Raw genomic sequence first — 13,928 nt, forward strand, 5'->3', positions numbered from 1 at the left:
TAATCACATAAAGAAATAAAAATAACAGAGTTCAAGTAATATATATATATATTTTTCAACAGCTGTCATAGCCTATGTTTGATGCAGTCTAACGGACTAACAGAGGTCAGAGAAATTTCCAAAAGTGCAGTTCACGTGATCACTTTTCAAGATTTAGCCGTCATATGTCAATATTTAATGCAATCCAATGGATTAACAGAAAAAGGAAAAAATTCCAAAATTGTATAGATCAAGAGATCATTTTTCAAGATTTAGCCATCATACGCCAATGTTTAATGCCGTCCAATGGATTAACAGAAAAAGGAAAAAATTCCAAAAGTGCAGAGTTCAAGTGATCACTTTACAAGATTTAGCTGTCATATGCCAATGTTTCAAAGGCCACTGCTAATGGAGTTTATGGCGAGATCTCAATACCATCTATAAACGCACGTGCTCCGATGTAATAAGCAGACTTCCCAGCAGCCCTCGCCTCTTTTACCTTAGGCCACAAAATCCTTCTTCTCTCCCGGTCTGACGAGGTCAGATCTTCAGCAAAGCGCAGGTTATTGTTCTTAAGAAACTGGGACTTTTTAGCAGCTTTCCATAAGGCATCGCGGACCACCCGTGAAGTAAACTGCATGATGATGGCGCGAGGTCTCGTGTTGTCACCTCCCTTCCCCAGCCGATGGACAGAGTCAACAGCATCGGGGTATTTGCTTCTGGCCTCCGGATACGTCTCACCACAAACACGAATAACTTCGGATCTGATGTTTTCCTTGTATGTCTCGGGTACCCCAAATAGCCTCAAATTCCACCTTCGAGAATATCTCTCCAGATCAGAGATGCGTGTCTCATTTGCTCCTCCGAGGCGCTCTTGAGCTTTAAGCCTGACATTAACGTCTTTCACATTTTTTTGAAGATCCTTTACTTCAGCACACACAAAGTCAATTGTTTGCTTAAGCTCTTCTATCTTGATAGCATTGGCGCTAATCATCCCCTCGAGAGCATCAGATCGATTGTTAATCAACGCAGAGAGTGTAGAAATTATGGCAGAATCAGCCAGCTCGTCTGAGTTTAAAATTTTACCTTTTTTTTGAGCAGGTGGTTTGCTTGGAGTGTCCGGGAGCGGAGTGGTGGAATAATCGCACTCATTTGATGCAGAAGCAGCGTAATCGTGGACGTCCATACTGCTGTCGATAACATTGTCCGATCGTTCCTTCCGTTTCTCCATCTTTGACATGTTTGTAGAACTATACATTTAGTGCACTATACGTTTAAGTCGAATTCCATAATTAAATATTGATAAAATATAGCTACTTTCTTGAGAACATTAAAGTTTGGTTAGGAGCTCTGACAACTTCGTTTTATCAGGGCGCCATCTTGGCGATCACCCTAACGATACACTGCTTCGCAGCAGAACGAAAGATGCGTGACGTCATGTGAAAAGGGCGTATAGCTGCTTGGAGGTGCTCTTGCTATGACGTAAATAGCTGTCTGAAAGGCCGCCTAGTGGCATGACTTTCGTTAAACGACTTGGCGTGGTGCTGTAGACGCTCTTTCTGCATGTGCTGAGAGCAACGCGAACGTGCTGCTTTCGTATGCAGTGTAAAAATACATTCTTGATGTGCCAAATTTGAACATTATCACTTTAGTACAACGGGCATACAATAAAGCCAGCTCGCGTCTGTTCGTCAGCATTATACTCGACAACAGCACATTGCTTCTTGTGTTGCAGGCAGTCTCGCTTCACCGCCCGATCACCACTCGCTATTAGATATTGGGGATGCGTTTATCTATCTCAGCATACAGACAAACACGGACAGAGCCAGTTCACAACAGTGTAATTAAGCGCACGGAAAAATTTAAACGCAAACCGGAAAACCGCAATTCACTCACGTATTGAACCGTGGAGGTCGTACCGAATGGTTCAATATTATATTGAGTATTGTGGCATCCCTAGTATGTGGCATCCCAAACTTCTATAATAAAATGATATAAAAATACTTTTCGCTTACCCAAAATTCACCAATGAGTTACATGCAGGACAGTTTTTTTTAATGAACCGATGTGATCTGTTATGAAACAATATAGAAAACCATTGCAACAAACTGGACCAGCATTTATGAACTTACTAAGTGTATCCCAAGGAGTAGCCAGGTTACAACTGTGGCTTCACGGCCACTTGAAATTTAGACTAAATAAAGGAAACATGTCATGTATGTCACTGTATGCGTGGAATGATCTTAAAAACTTCTGCACTAATGTAAGTGTTATGGTTTCTAGGAAAGAACCCAAGTGCAGGCAGCGCTGAAGGGGTAAAAAAATAATTTATTAAACACAAAAGAAAAACCCACGATGGGGAAACACGGTAACAAAACAAGAATACAACTAATATAAAAACTTGAGAACAAAACACTTCCAACAAGGGGGCAAAAATAAACTAAATGCTACACAACGACACAACGTCAAACAAACACGATTTGGGTAGGTAAGGCAAAAGGCAAGGCGAGACAAGGCAAGGTAAGGCAAAAGTATGGCAAGGTACACATAGCAAACACGCAAATGGTACAAAACGAACGAGCACAGGACAAGAAGACACAAAGGCATAGTATAGGGGAACTAACAAAGGATAATTAACAAGGGACAGGTGTCGGTAATGAAACACTGAAGGGAAGATAAACGAGAGAACGAGAGGGGCGGGGCCATAGACGAGACCGGAGAGAATGCATATTATGTCGTGACCGACAATAATATGTTTCTCTCCACACAAAACAGGAGGCTCATGACAGAAGGCGTTCACCAAGGGGCAGACAAGACTGGGTAACAGACAACATCCAAGAAAACATAGTAAACATCAACAAGGGTAAACATGAAATAACAATAAAGGGGTTGGGGGTGACACAATAAAAATAACAAACATGGGAGGGGGGGTGGGCGAACGAAAGAGTCCATAGGGGGAAGTCCAAAGGGATTGGTGCTGGGTGGGGGAGTCATAGTCCGGGGGGACTTTATCGGGGCAGGTTTGGCTGCCGGTTGGAGTGCCAGCAGGGCCGGACAGGTTGCCGAACTGGAGGCAGGGCAGCGCAGGGTCACCGGCTGGAACGCCAGCTGAGTCACAAGAAGAGGCAGAACCATTCAATTCAATTCAATTCAATTTTATTTATATAGCGCTTTTCACAATGTGCATTGTTCCAAAGCAGCTTTACAGGAGCAAATAAGAAAACACAGAAAGGTAAAACACAGCACAGTGCATGGTGTTTATAGACCAAGCAAGATCATTATAATAAATAATATCTAATAAATAAATGAATAAATAAATAAATAAATGCAGTCTCCCGGTGAGCAAGCCAACACTGCACTGCTCTGCTGTGGCGAGGAACCCAAACTCCAATGATGAATAATGGAGAAAAAAAAAAAAAACTCGGGAGAAAAGGGCCAGATCTCCTCTGACGTGTCATAGCTGCACTCAGTGACCCCGACCAAAGCCACCGAGCAACGTCCACGAAGAACAGGGAGAGCCCACGAGCCGCGACCCAGGAAACCCCACCCGCCGAAACCGTGCAGGTCCAACCCGGTCCCATTCCGCGATCAACAACAGACAACAGAGGAACAACCAGGGAAAAGTAGTAATGGCATAATTAACTTTATTCCTCTGTTGTCCGACATCGACCACAAAACAAGACCAACCAGACCAGACCCACACAGTCCCAACAAATGAAACGCCCCGAACCACAACCAACAAGCCCCCCCACTCCCTACAGCACCCACCCAGCTACCTCCAATCAAAGTCACCGAGTGCAGCCATAACTTCAAACTGCTGTCATGTGATGTAAGTTTAGCATTAAATACCAAGTATTGTAAATTTAGAATTTATGTGACAGGTAGTCCGTCTTTGCTCTCGGTTGGGGATGGAATTGTCTGAGCTGGGCCGGCCAGATGGTCGCCTTTTTCTTGGGTGGTGATGGAATTGCCTTGGATGGAGCTGGATGGTCAGTCAGTCCGCAGGCTCTCGCAGGAGGATGGTACGGGATTTTCCGATGTAGCTGGCGTAATCTCTAGTTGTGGATGGGCATATGACGTTCATCTGGGCCTGGCGGAATCTCTCCCTACCTCGGGATGGGCATCCCGAGGCGAGGGCAGAAACAGAAAGAGAATAATTAGCGTAGCTGCTGTTCATTAGCTATGTATTAGTGAATGCTTGGCTGAAAAGATGTGTCTTTAATCTAGATTTAAATTGGGAGAGTGTGTCTGACCCTCGAATAGTATCGGGGAGGCTATTCCAGAGTTTAGGTGCTACGTATGAGAAAGCTCTACCCCCTTTGGTGGATTTAGTTATTCTAGGTGTTATCAAAAGTCTGGAGTTTTGAGATCTTAGAGAGCGTGATGGGTTGTAGTGTGGTAGAAGCTCTGTTATGTAGGTAGGGGCTAAACCGTTTAAGGCTTTATAAGTAATTAAAAGAACTTTAAAGTCAATACGATACTTAATGGGTAACCAGTGAAGGGTTGATAACATTGGGGTTATGTGATCGTATTTTCTGGACCTGGTTAGAACTCTGGCAGCTGCATTCTGAACTAACTGTAGTTTGTTTATTGATGCTGCAGGACAACCACTAAGCAGTGCATTACAGTAGTCAAGTCTTGAGGTCACAAATGCATGAATAAGCTTCTCTGCGTCAGCCACACATAAAATATTTCGCAATTTGGCAACATTTCTAAGGTGGAAGAAGGCTGTTTTTGTGACATTTGAGATGTGATTTTTAAATGACAGGTTGCTGTCTAATATAACGCCAAGGTCTTTAACTGTATTTGTTGGAGTAACAGTGCAGCCTTCAATTTGCAGGTCATAATCCGAAATATTCTGCTCACGTGTCTTTGGTCCGATAAGTAATATTTCTGTTTTATTAGAATTTAAAAGAAGGAAATTACAAGTCATCCAATGCTTTATATCGTCGATGCACTCTGCCAATTTGGATAGTTGGAAGGAATCATCTGGTCTTGATGAGATATATAGCTGAGTATCATCTGCATAACAGTGGAAGCTAATTCCATGTTTTCTAATAATGTTTCCAAGGGGCAGCATGTATATGGAGAATAGCAAGGGTCCTAAAACCGATCCCTGAGGTAATCCATAATTTACTTGCGTTAGATTTGATGATTCCCCATTTAAATGGACAAATTGATGTCTGTCTGATAAGTAAGATCTGAACCATTGTAGTGCCTGTCCCTGAATACCGGTATAATTGTGTAAGCGATCTAGAAGTATTTTATGGTCTACAGTATCGAACGCAGCACTAAGGTCGAGCAGGACTAGGAGTGAGATGTTACCTTTATCTGATGCTATAAGCAGGTCGTTTGTAATTTTAACGAGCGCAGTTTCAGTACTATGATGCGGTCTAAAGCCTGACTGGAATTTTTCGTGTATGTCATTATTTTGTAAGAAAGAGCACAACTGAGTGGACACTACTTTTTCTAGTATTTTAGACAGGTAAGGGAGATTTGAAATCGGTCTATAGTTTCCTAGTTCATTGGGGTCTAAGTTTGGTTTCTTGATAAGAGGCTTAATGACGGCCAGTTTAAAGGGTCCTGGGACATGGCCTAGATTAATTGACGAGTTGATAATGTTATAAATGGGCTCAATTGCAACGGGTAATAACTCTTTTAATAATTTAGTTGGTATGGGGTCTAATAAGCAAGTTGTAGGTTTAGATGTTGCAATAAGTTTAATTAAATCTTCCTGTTTTATAGGTGAAAAACACTGTAGCCTTTCTTTTGGGGCGATGGTTGGTACTAATTTATAGGACAGACTTGGAGGTTGAGTTTTTACTATTTTGTCTCGTATGTTTTCGATTTTCTCTGTAAAAAAATTCATGAAATCATTGCTACCAAGGTGCGGCGGAATACCCAGGTCAGGTGAAGTCTGTTTATTTGTTAGTTTAGCAACTGTACTAAATAAAAACCTTGGATTGTTTTTGTTAGTTTCTATGAGGTTACGGAGGTGCTCAGCCTTTGCTGCTTTTAGTGCCTTTTTATAACAGTTTGCACTCTCTTTCCACGCAATTTTAAAGACCTCTAATTGGGTTTGTTTCCATTTGCGCTCCAGTTTACGTGTTTCTCTTTTAAGGGCGCGAGTGGTGCTATTGTACCATGGTGCTGCGTTTTTCTCATTAATCTTTTTTGACTTCATAGGTGCGACAGCTTCTAATGTATTAGAGAAAATAGTGCCCAATTTGCTGGTCATGTCATCGAGCGATTCTATATTTATTGGTATGGTTATTAAAGGAGTCAGATCTGGCAAGCTCTTTGCGAAACTATCTTTAGTAGTCGAGGTAATTGTTCTACCCTGTCGATAACGAGTTAAACGGCTGATTTCTGCAGTGCGCAGTGTACATGTTATAAGATAGTGATCAGTGACATCGTCGCTTTGAGGTATAATATCTATATTGGTTAGATCGGCTCCGTGAGATATAATCAAGTCTAGTGTATGATTAAATCGATGAGTGGGTCCATTGATGTGTTGTGTTACTCCAAAAGAGTGTAATAGCTCTGTAAACGCCACTGCTAATGCATCGTTAGCACTATCTACGTGGATATTAAAGTCTCCGACAATTAGTACTTTATCAACGTTAACCAATAGGTCCGATAGGAAGTCCGCAAACTCTTTCAGAAAATCAGTGTAGGGACCAGGGGGTCTATACACTGTAGCCAACGTACAAGAAAGCAATGGTTTTTTACTGTCAATTGGAACAATTATGTTCAACGCAAGCACTTCAAATGATTTAAATTTATGCTCCGTTCTCTGAGTTACAGTAAGAAAGTCTCTAAAGATTGTTGCGACACCGCCACCTCGACCAACCGGACGTGGCTCATGCATATAACAGTAGCTTGGTGGTGTACACTCATTTAGACCGTAATAATCATTTGGTTTAAGCCAGGTTTCGGTAAGGCAAAGTATATCAAAACTGTTGTCTGTGATCATTTCATTTACAATAACTGCTTTTGAATTTAGTGATCTAATATTAAGTAGGCCGAACTTTATGAGTTTGTTTTGGTCGTTTATTACATTGTCCTCAGGTTTAATCACGATTAGATTTTTTCTCTGAGATTTGGCTATTTTGTTATTTTGTAGTATTATTCGGGGGACAGACACAGTCTCTATGCATTTGGAAGCAGTAACATTTATAACAGATGAGTGGGAGGAACACAGACTATGGTTGAAGTTTTGACTTACCGCTGGGAGACGTAGTCAAGCGGTGCGTAGCGTCTTTGAGATGTTGTCAGACAGAAGAACCGCTCCGATGCTGCTGGGGTGCAGGCCGTCAGGGCGAAAGAGCCTAGGTCGCTCCCAGAACAGATCAAAATGATCAACAGAGAGCAGCTTCTGTTCAATACACCATGACATCAACCATTTATTTAGAGCAAATAGTCTACTGAACTTTTCATTCCCTCGTCGGTAGGTAGGAAGCGGCCCTGATACGATGATCCTCGCCGTGGGCGATGCGTTGCGTACCATCTCGATCAGACTCCTGAAGTCCCTCTTCAGGATCTCCGACTGCCTCATCCTGACGTCATTCACCCCCGTGTGCAGCACGACAGCTCCGACGTTAGCATCGTCCTTCAGGATCGCAGGTACCTGCGCAGAGACATCAAGAACACGGGCGCCAGGAAAACAATGAAGTGCGCACCTTACCTTTAGTGGAGGAAGCGCATAAGTTCCGGACGATTGAGTCTCCGATGACCACAGCGTTGCATTCCGTCTTGCAGAGGGCGGCAAAGCGGCGGTTGGGTCATCGCTCCAGTCCTGGCTCGCGCCTTTCGCCGTGGGTGTGCCGGTGCAGGAGTGAAGTTCATTTGGGCTGACCGTGTTCTCGAAGCCTGGGCTCTGTGCAGAGAAACACGCGGAGTAGAAGTGGAAGGAGTATTAAAATCGCGATGAAAACTTACCGCGGATTTGCGAGCGTCAGCTCTGGATGTTTCCAGCGCCGTTTTTACGTTCTCGCAGCCGTGTCTGCTTCTCTAGTAGATCCTGGATCTGCTTCTCCACAGCCTCCAGTTCCGACTGATGTGCGATCGTTTCCTCATCTGCACTCAGAGGTACAAACACATCTGAAACATTAGCCATTAGTGATGTAATAATGAGAACAGTGTGTTAAGCAGTAAGCAGACAGGCTGGGAATGCTAACAGCCTGAGGCTAATAGCGAGTGATCCGATAAAAATAAATTATCGGTGCGTTTAAGGACGATTTTTGGTATGGGATATACTTAAGGATATGTTTTACCCTCGGTGAATAACAATTTAAAACACAAGTCTTAAGATATAACAAGAATAAACGATGTATTAAGAATAAGTTTGAAAGAGCTCCGACTCAAACCACGCGCTCTCAGCAAACAGGAAGTGACGTCTTGACAACCATGACAGTAAGATTCCTGAAAAATGTAAGTAGTGTAACATTTAGTTCAAAATCAGAATATAGTCAGTTAAATAGTCAGATCTAGAATTAATTTAGTTGGTAAAACATAAAAAAGGGTGAAAATGGCTTTACATTTTAGCGTTGTGAAAGGACAAAAACTAAGTAATGTATATAACGTGTCATTGCGTAACATGTATACGTGTCCGGCTCGCTAATGCCTTCTCTTTGCGTGCATTCGCGTTAATAACGTCCATCTGTCCGGCCTAAGCATTCATTCCGGTCCCATACATTAGCGGCCCACCAGGAAAAGTTCCGATAGTCCAGATGGCTGGTCTGCCCCTGGTCACGGCCGTAGGCCGTCGGTGGGACGGCCGTTCTGGACTTTGACAAAATGTCCTACTGGTCAGTCGGCCCCTGAGCAATAATACAATAGGTACTAATATAAAGTTACTAGTTTCAACAAAAGCCAGATCAATACCTGGTGAGAGAAAGAGAGAGGGTTAGTGTTATTTAGTCATTTTACTCATTTGTCTGTCAAGTACTCACAGAACAGATGAGTTTTAAGTAGTTTTTTGAATGTTGTGAGAGATGTGGTTGACCGGACTGAGTTAGGAAGAATGTTCCACCAAGAAGGAGTTGTGAAGAAGAATGGGTGGGAAAGTGATTTACTGCCCTTTTGAGAAGGCAATACAAGACGCCGCTCGTTTGCTGAACGCAGGGTTCTTGATGGGGTGTAGGAGGGTGTGAAAGTATGCCGGAGCAGATCCAGTGATAGTCCTGTAGGCAAGCATTAGTGACTTGAATCTGATACGGACTTCAACCAAGCCCTTCACGTGAGCCCTCTTGGGCTGTTGGAAGACGAGGCGTGCTGCTGCATTCTGAACCAGCTGGAGTGGTTTGATAGCCTTTGCAGGAAGACCAGCAAGGAGAGAAGTGCAGTAGTCCAACCTTGAGATTACCAGGGCCTGGAGTTGTGCCGCATGCTCAGTGAGAAAGAGTCTAACCTTTCTAATGTTAAATAAGGCATATCTGCATGACCGCGTTGTCTTTGCAATGTGATAATTGAAGGACAGCTGTTTATCAAATATGACTCCGAGGTTCCTGGCTGTTTTGGAAGGAGTGATTGTGGTATTGCCAAATTGGATGGTGAGATCGTGTTGCACCGTGGGGTGTGCCGGAAACACGAGTAGTTCTGTCTTGGCAGGGTTCAGCTGTAGGTGATGCTCTTTCATCCAAGCTGAGATGTCTTCTAGGCAGTCTGCAATGCGAGCTGCTACAGTGGTATCGTCTGGGTGAAACGAAATGTAAATCTGGGTGTCGTCAGCATAACAGTGATATGAGAAGCCGTGTGCCCGTATGATGGGTCCCAATGATGTCGTGTAGATAGAAAAAAGCAGCGGTCCAAGCTTCAATCCCTGAGGGACCCCAGTGATCATGTGGTGAGCAGTGGACAGCGAGCCCCTCCATGACACCCTGAAGGATCTGCCGGAGAGGTAGGATTTGAACCAGCGGAGAAGAGTGCCTGAGATTCCTAGAGATGACAGGGTTGCTAGCAGTATTTGGTGATTGACAGTGTCAAATGCTGCAGATATGTAGGTCTAGCAGAATCAGGACCGATGATTTAGATTCCGCCTTGGCTAGCCGCAGTGCTTCTGTGACCGATAGCAGTGCAGTCTCAGTGGAGTGGTTCGTTTTGAAGCCATACTGCTTGTCATCCAGTAGTTTGTTCTGGGATAGGTAGGAAGACACCTGGTTGAAAACTGCCCTTTCAAGTGTTTTTGCAATAAATGAGAGGAGAGAGACAAGTCTGTAACTGTCGGTAGTAGAGGTCCAATGTGGGTTTCTTAAGTAGGGGCATGACCTGGGCCTGTTTGAATGTGGATGGAAAAGTGCCGGTGAGCAGGTAGGGTTGATGATGTGTGTGAGTGCTGATGTGTGTGAGTGCTGGTGTGAGTGTGCTGGATATGGCCTGAAGGAGATGGGAGGGGATTGGGTCAAGGGGACAGGTGGTGGGGTGGCTGGAGAGAAGTCTGGTGACTTCAGTGTCAGTCACTGGGGCGAAAGAGTTCAATGTTTGAAGTCAGGGTAGTGTGTACCGAGGTCTGATGTGCTGAGAATTGTTTGCTGATGGATGATGTTTTCTCAGTGAAAAAGTCCTCTGCAGTCAAAAATGAAGTGGGCGGGGGAGGAGGGGGGCAAAGAAGAGAGTTAAATGTCTTGAAAAGCTGCAGAGTGTTAGGTGCCTTGCTCACCTTGGTGGTATAGAAACATATTTTAGCTGTGGTAACACTAGCAGAAAAAGAGGAGAGTAGTGACTGGTAGTCCCTTAGGTCAGCAGGATTCTTGGTCTTGCGCCATTTCCTTTCAGCAGCCCTGAGTGTACTCCGTTGTTCACAGAGGATGTCAGACAGCCAAGGGCAGGAGGGGATGGCGCGACCTGGTCTGGAGGACAGAGGACAAAGGTTATCTAGACAGGAGATTAACTATTCCCTTACAGAAATATACAAAAATAATAATCTTCCAGCGCCTTCCCCTCCTGCCGCCGTCGAGCTGTGGGTAGGGAGGTCAAGTGGGGCTCCCTTTACGAGCTCCGCGGATGTTACGACGCCGGCGCAGTGCCTGTGCTCTCACAGACTGCCAGAGTCTCCAGTCTCTTACTCCGAGGAAAGTCTTCACCCTTCCCCCAAAGCACAAGCCATCATCTCTTTTGGTTGTGAGGAAGAGGATATCTTGTCCATGACCGCCTCTGACCCAGGCGACTGGTCAGAAAAGGCAGTGGACGAATCGGCTGCACCAGCTTCACTCGATCAGGAGCTTCTCCAGCTACTCACCGAGGCCGTGAGCGATATGGGCCTGGAATGGTCAGCCCCAGAGCCAGTGGCGGACTGGGAGTAAAAAGTGGCCCTGGACTTCTTCAGCAGGAGAGGCCCACAAAACCCAGCTCGCAACATAACATAACACAACAATGCACTGATGCACAAACATTCTATAGCACTATAATTCATAAATGTAAATGTTTTTTAAGACCTTTCATGCCACCTTGCAAGTCAATAAAACATTAAACAGTAAAGGCCAGTAACAAGGCTAAGCAACAAACAGAAATCAAAATGACATAAAAGCCTGCCTAAACATGTAAATTTAATATAAAGTATTTGTTGTAATATAAGGCAATGTATTTAATCTGACCATGACATGGTGTGACTAGACTTTGCTTACAAATATTGTTTTAAATCTATTGAGCTATAAATTTCAAAATCAACATTTATACAAGTTTTAAAAAGTTAGTGTTTAGGATTTATAAATTGAGAAGAGAAAGAGAGGAGAGAAAACATTCATTATTTGGGCTTAATAAGTAAGTACCTTACTTATAAGCTTAATAAAAAGAGCTTAATAAGCTTTTTAAAACTATACATTGAATACAAATTTGACAGGAAAATTAAAAGTCATTTCATTGCCTGTGATGATAGTTCTGCAGTTTATTGAATTCTTCCATGCTAATAAAATGGACTATATACACAGTCATATCTTATGCCTGATATGCTATATCTTACCTGTTTCAGTCTGTCTTAAATTATGTGACAAACCATTTTTCATTTTTCTAAGTTTTCAACAGCAAAACTCACAAACATTTTTATTGTAAAACTGTTGGCTTTGTTATGTTTGCCTTCTTACATCTCACTAAATGGTCATAATTCAAACTGAATCCCCACATTGGAGTTTGCGCATGTTAAGCGCCCGCCTACCGACAGTAAGTCCTGCCTCCTTCAATTTGATTGGCTGAAAGTTCTGTCTTCTTTAGTTTGATTGGCTGTATTCTGCATGCTCTCTGTAATTTGATTGACTGGAATTCTGTGAACCCGGTCTTTATTTAATTTGATTGGTCAATCTTTTGACATTGACAAGCACTTGTTACCGCTGCTGCATTAAACCACTGGGACACAGAAATTACAACAGCCAGGGAAGGGAGGGCAGGACATTCGCAAGCACAAACACACGCTCTTTTGTGCACGATCGACGCACTTATCCATCTGAATATAAAGAGATGTAATATTATGGCTTCTGACTTTTTGTACTGAGTGGGACGGCCCACATTTAACAGCAGCCCACCGGGAAAACTCCCGGTGCTCCAGATGGCCAGTCCGCCGCTGCCCAGAGCAACCGGCTGGTAGGTGGATGGACGGCACTTACCTCAGCGCAGGCCGCCACTCTGACACTCCACAGAGGCTGCAGCCGTTCTTTCCAGAGCTCCACGAGGAGATAACCCGGTCATGGCACTCCCCTCACTCAGCCCGTACCCGAGGGAACTCATCTCCTCACGGTGGTAGAAGGGGCGGACAAACATGGCTACTCCCAGTCACCACCTTTTGAGGAAGCCATCGCGGCGCATCTCTGCTCGAGCGACTGGCACGCAGCCCTTGCCGCAGCAGTCTCTGATGCAACCTCTAATGAATTCCCTGAGCGTGTGGGCGTTGCTTCCGGCAGTTTCGAATTGGGTGGTAAATATTGTACAGAAAGGCATTGCTTATCAGTTCAAAGTGCTACCGTTCAGGCTCGCCCTAGCCCCTTGCACATTCAAAAAATGCAGCACTCTCCCCCCTGAGACTCAGCAGGATGCACATTCTGAATTACCTCGACGATGGCTCACTGTCGCCCAATCGCAGGACACTTTAGAGGTTCACAGGTGCGAGCTCCTTGCCCATCTAGAGCACCTAGGCCTGTCAGTGAACATGCAGAAGAGCGTGTTGCAGCCTTGTCAGTCAATCACATTCTTAGGAAAAACTGTAGACTTGCGATGATTGCGCGCTTGTCGTCGGAGACAATTCAAACCATTTTAAGCGTTCTGAATTCGATTGCGAGGAGCACTTTGGTTCCCCTGAAGATGTTTCAGTGGCCTCTCCAGCTGAGGGCGGCTGCAGCAGCTGTGTGCTGTCTAGGTCTGCTGCATATGAGACCGCTACAAATTTGGCTAAAGGGCCAAATCCCCCAAAGAGCATGGAGAGTGGGAATTGTATCGAGACGCTGTCGCCTTGGCTTAACATGAGTATGTATGAGCGAGGGATCAGTTTAGGCAGGGTGCTCAGACGCAAAGTGGTTACAACGGATGCGTCTCTGTCAGGCTGGGGGAGCTCTCTGCGATGGAAGACCAGCGTCCGGCATGTGGATGACCGCCTTGAAGCAGCAAACATAAACTGCTTGGAGTGTGTGCGAAGCGATGTGTTTAGCACTTCAGCAATTTCTGCTATTCGTGAGAGACCATCACGTTCTCATACAGATGGACAGTTAAGCGGTGGTGGCTTACATCAATCGTCAGGGAGGTTCAGGCTGGCCCAGCGTCTTCTTTTCTCAGCTGGCCCAGCTTTTCTTGATCAAGGCAGTTCATGTACCTGGAGAATTGAACCGTGAAGCTGACATGCTCTCCAGAGGGGGCATTATACATGGAGAATGCAGGCTGCATCCTCTAACGGTAAAGATGATTTGTAGCCTCTTGGACAGCGGAGATCGACCTCTTCACTTCAGAAAAGAATACCCGCTGCCCGCTGT

At 44.5% G+C, this 13,928-nt stretch overlaps 1 protein-coding gene across 5 annotated transcripts in view; it reads right to left on the bottom strand.

Moving 5' to 3' along the window:
- Positions 1–3,971: 3,971 nt before the first annotated feature.
- The window catches only part of LOC130547623 (uncharacterized), a 403,303-nt gene continuing 393,346 nt past the window's right edge, over positions 3,972–13,928 (bottom strand). For 3 of the 5 annotated variants that reach the window (XM_057323724.1, XM_057323723.1, XM_057323727.1), the window contains 2 exons: positions 7,208–8,058; positions 3,972–4,085 (listed from right to left, as the gene is read on the bottom strand). In XM_057323724.1, coding sequence (XP_057179707.1) covers positions 7,937–8,058 — 122 coding nt within the window. In that variant the 3' untranslated portion in view covers positions 3,972–4,085; positions 7,208–7,936. Of the gene's footprint in view, positions 4,086–7,104; positions 8,059–13,928 lie in introns of those variants that run through there. The other 2 variants (XM_057323726.1, XM_057323725.1) reach the window with 2 other exon arrangements.

Source organism: Triplophysa rosa, linkage group LG24 (assembly GCF_024868665.1).
Source record: "Triplophysa rosa linkage group LG24, Trosa_1v2, whole genome shotgun sequence".
NCBI classification, from domain to species: Eukaryota; Metazoa; Chordata; class Actinopteri; order Cypriniformes; family Nemacheilidae; genus Triplophysa; species Triplophysa rosa.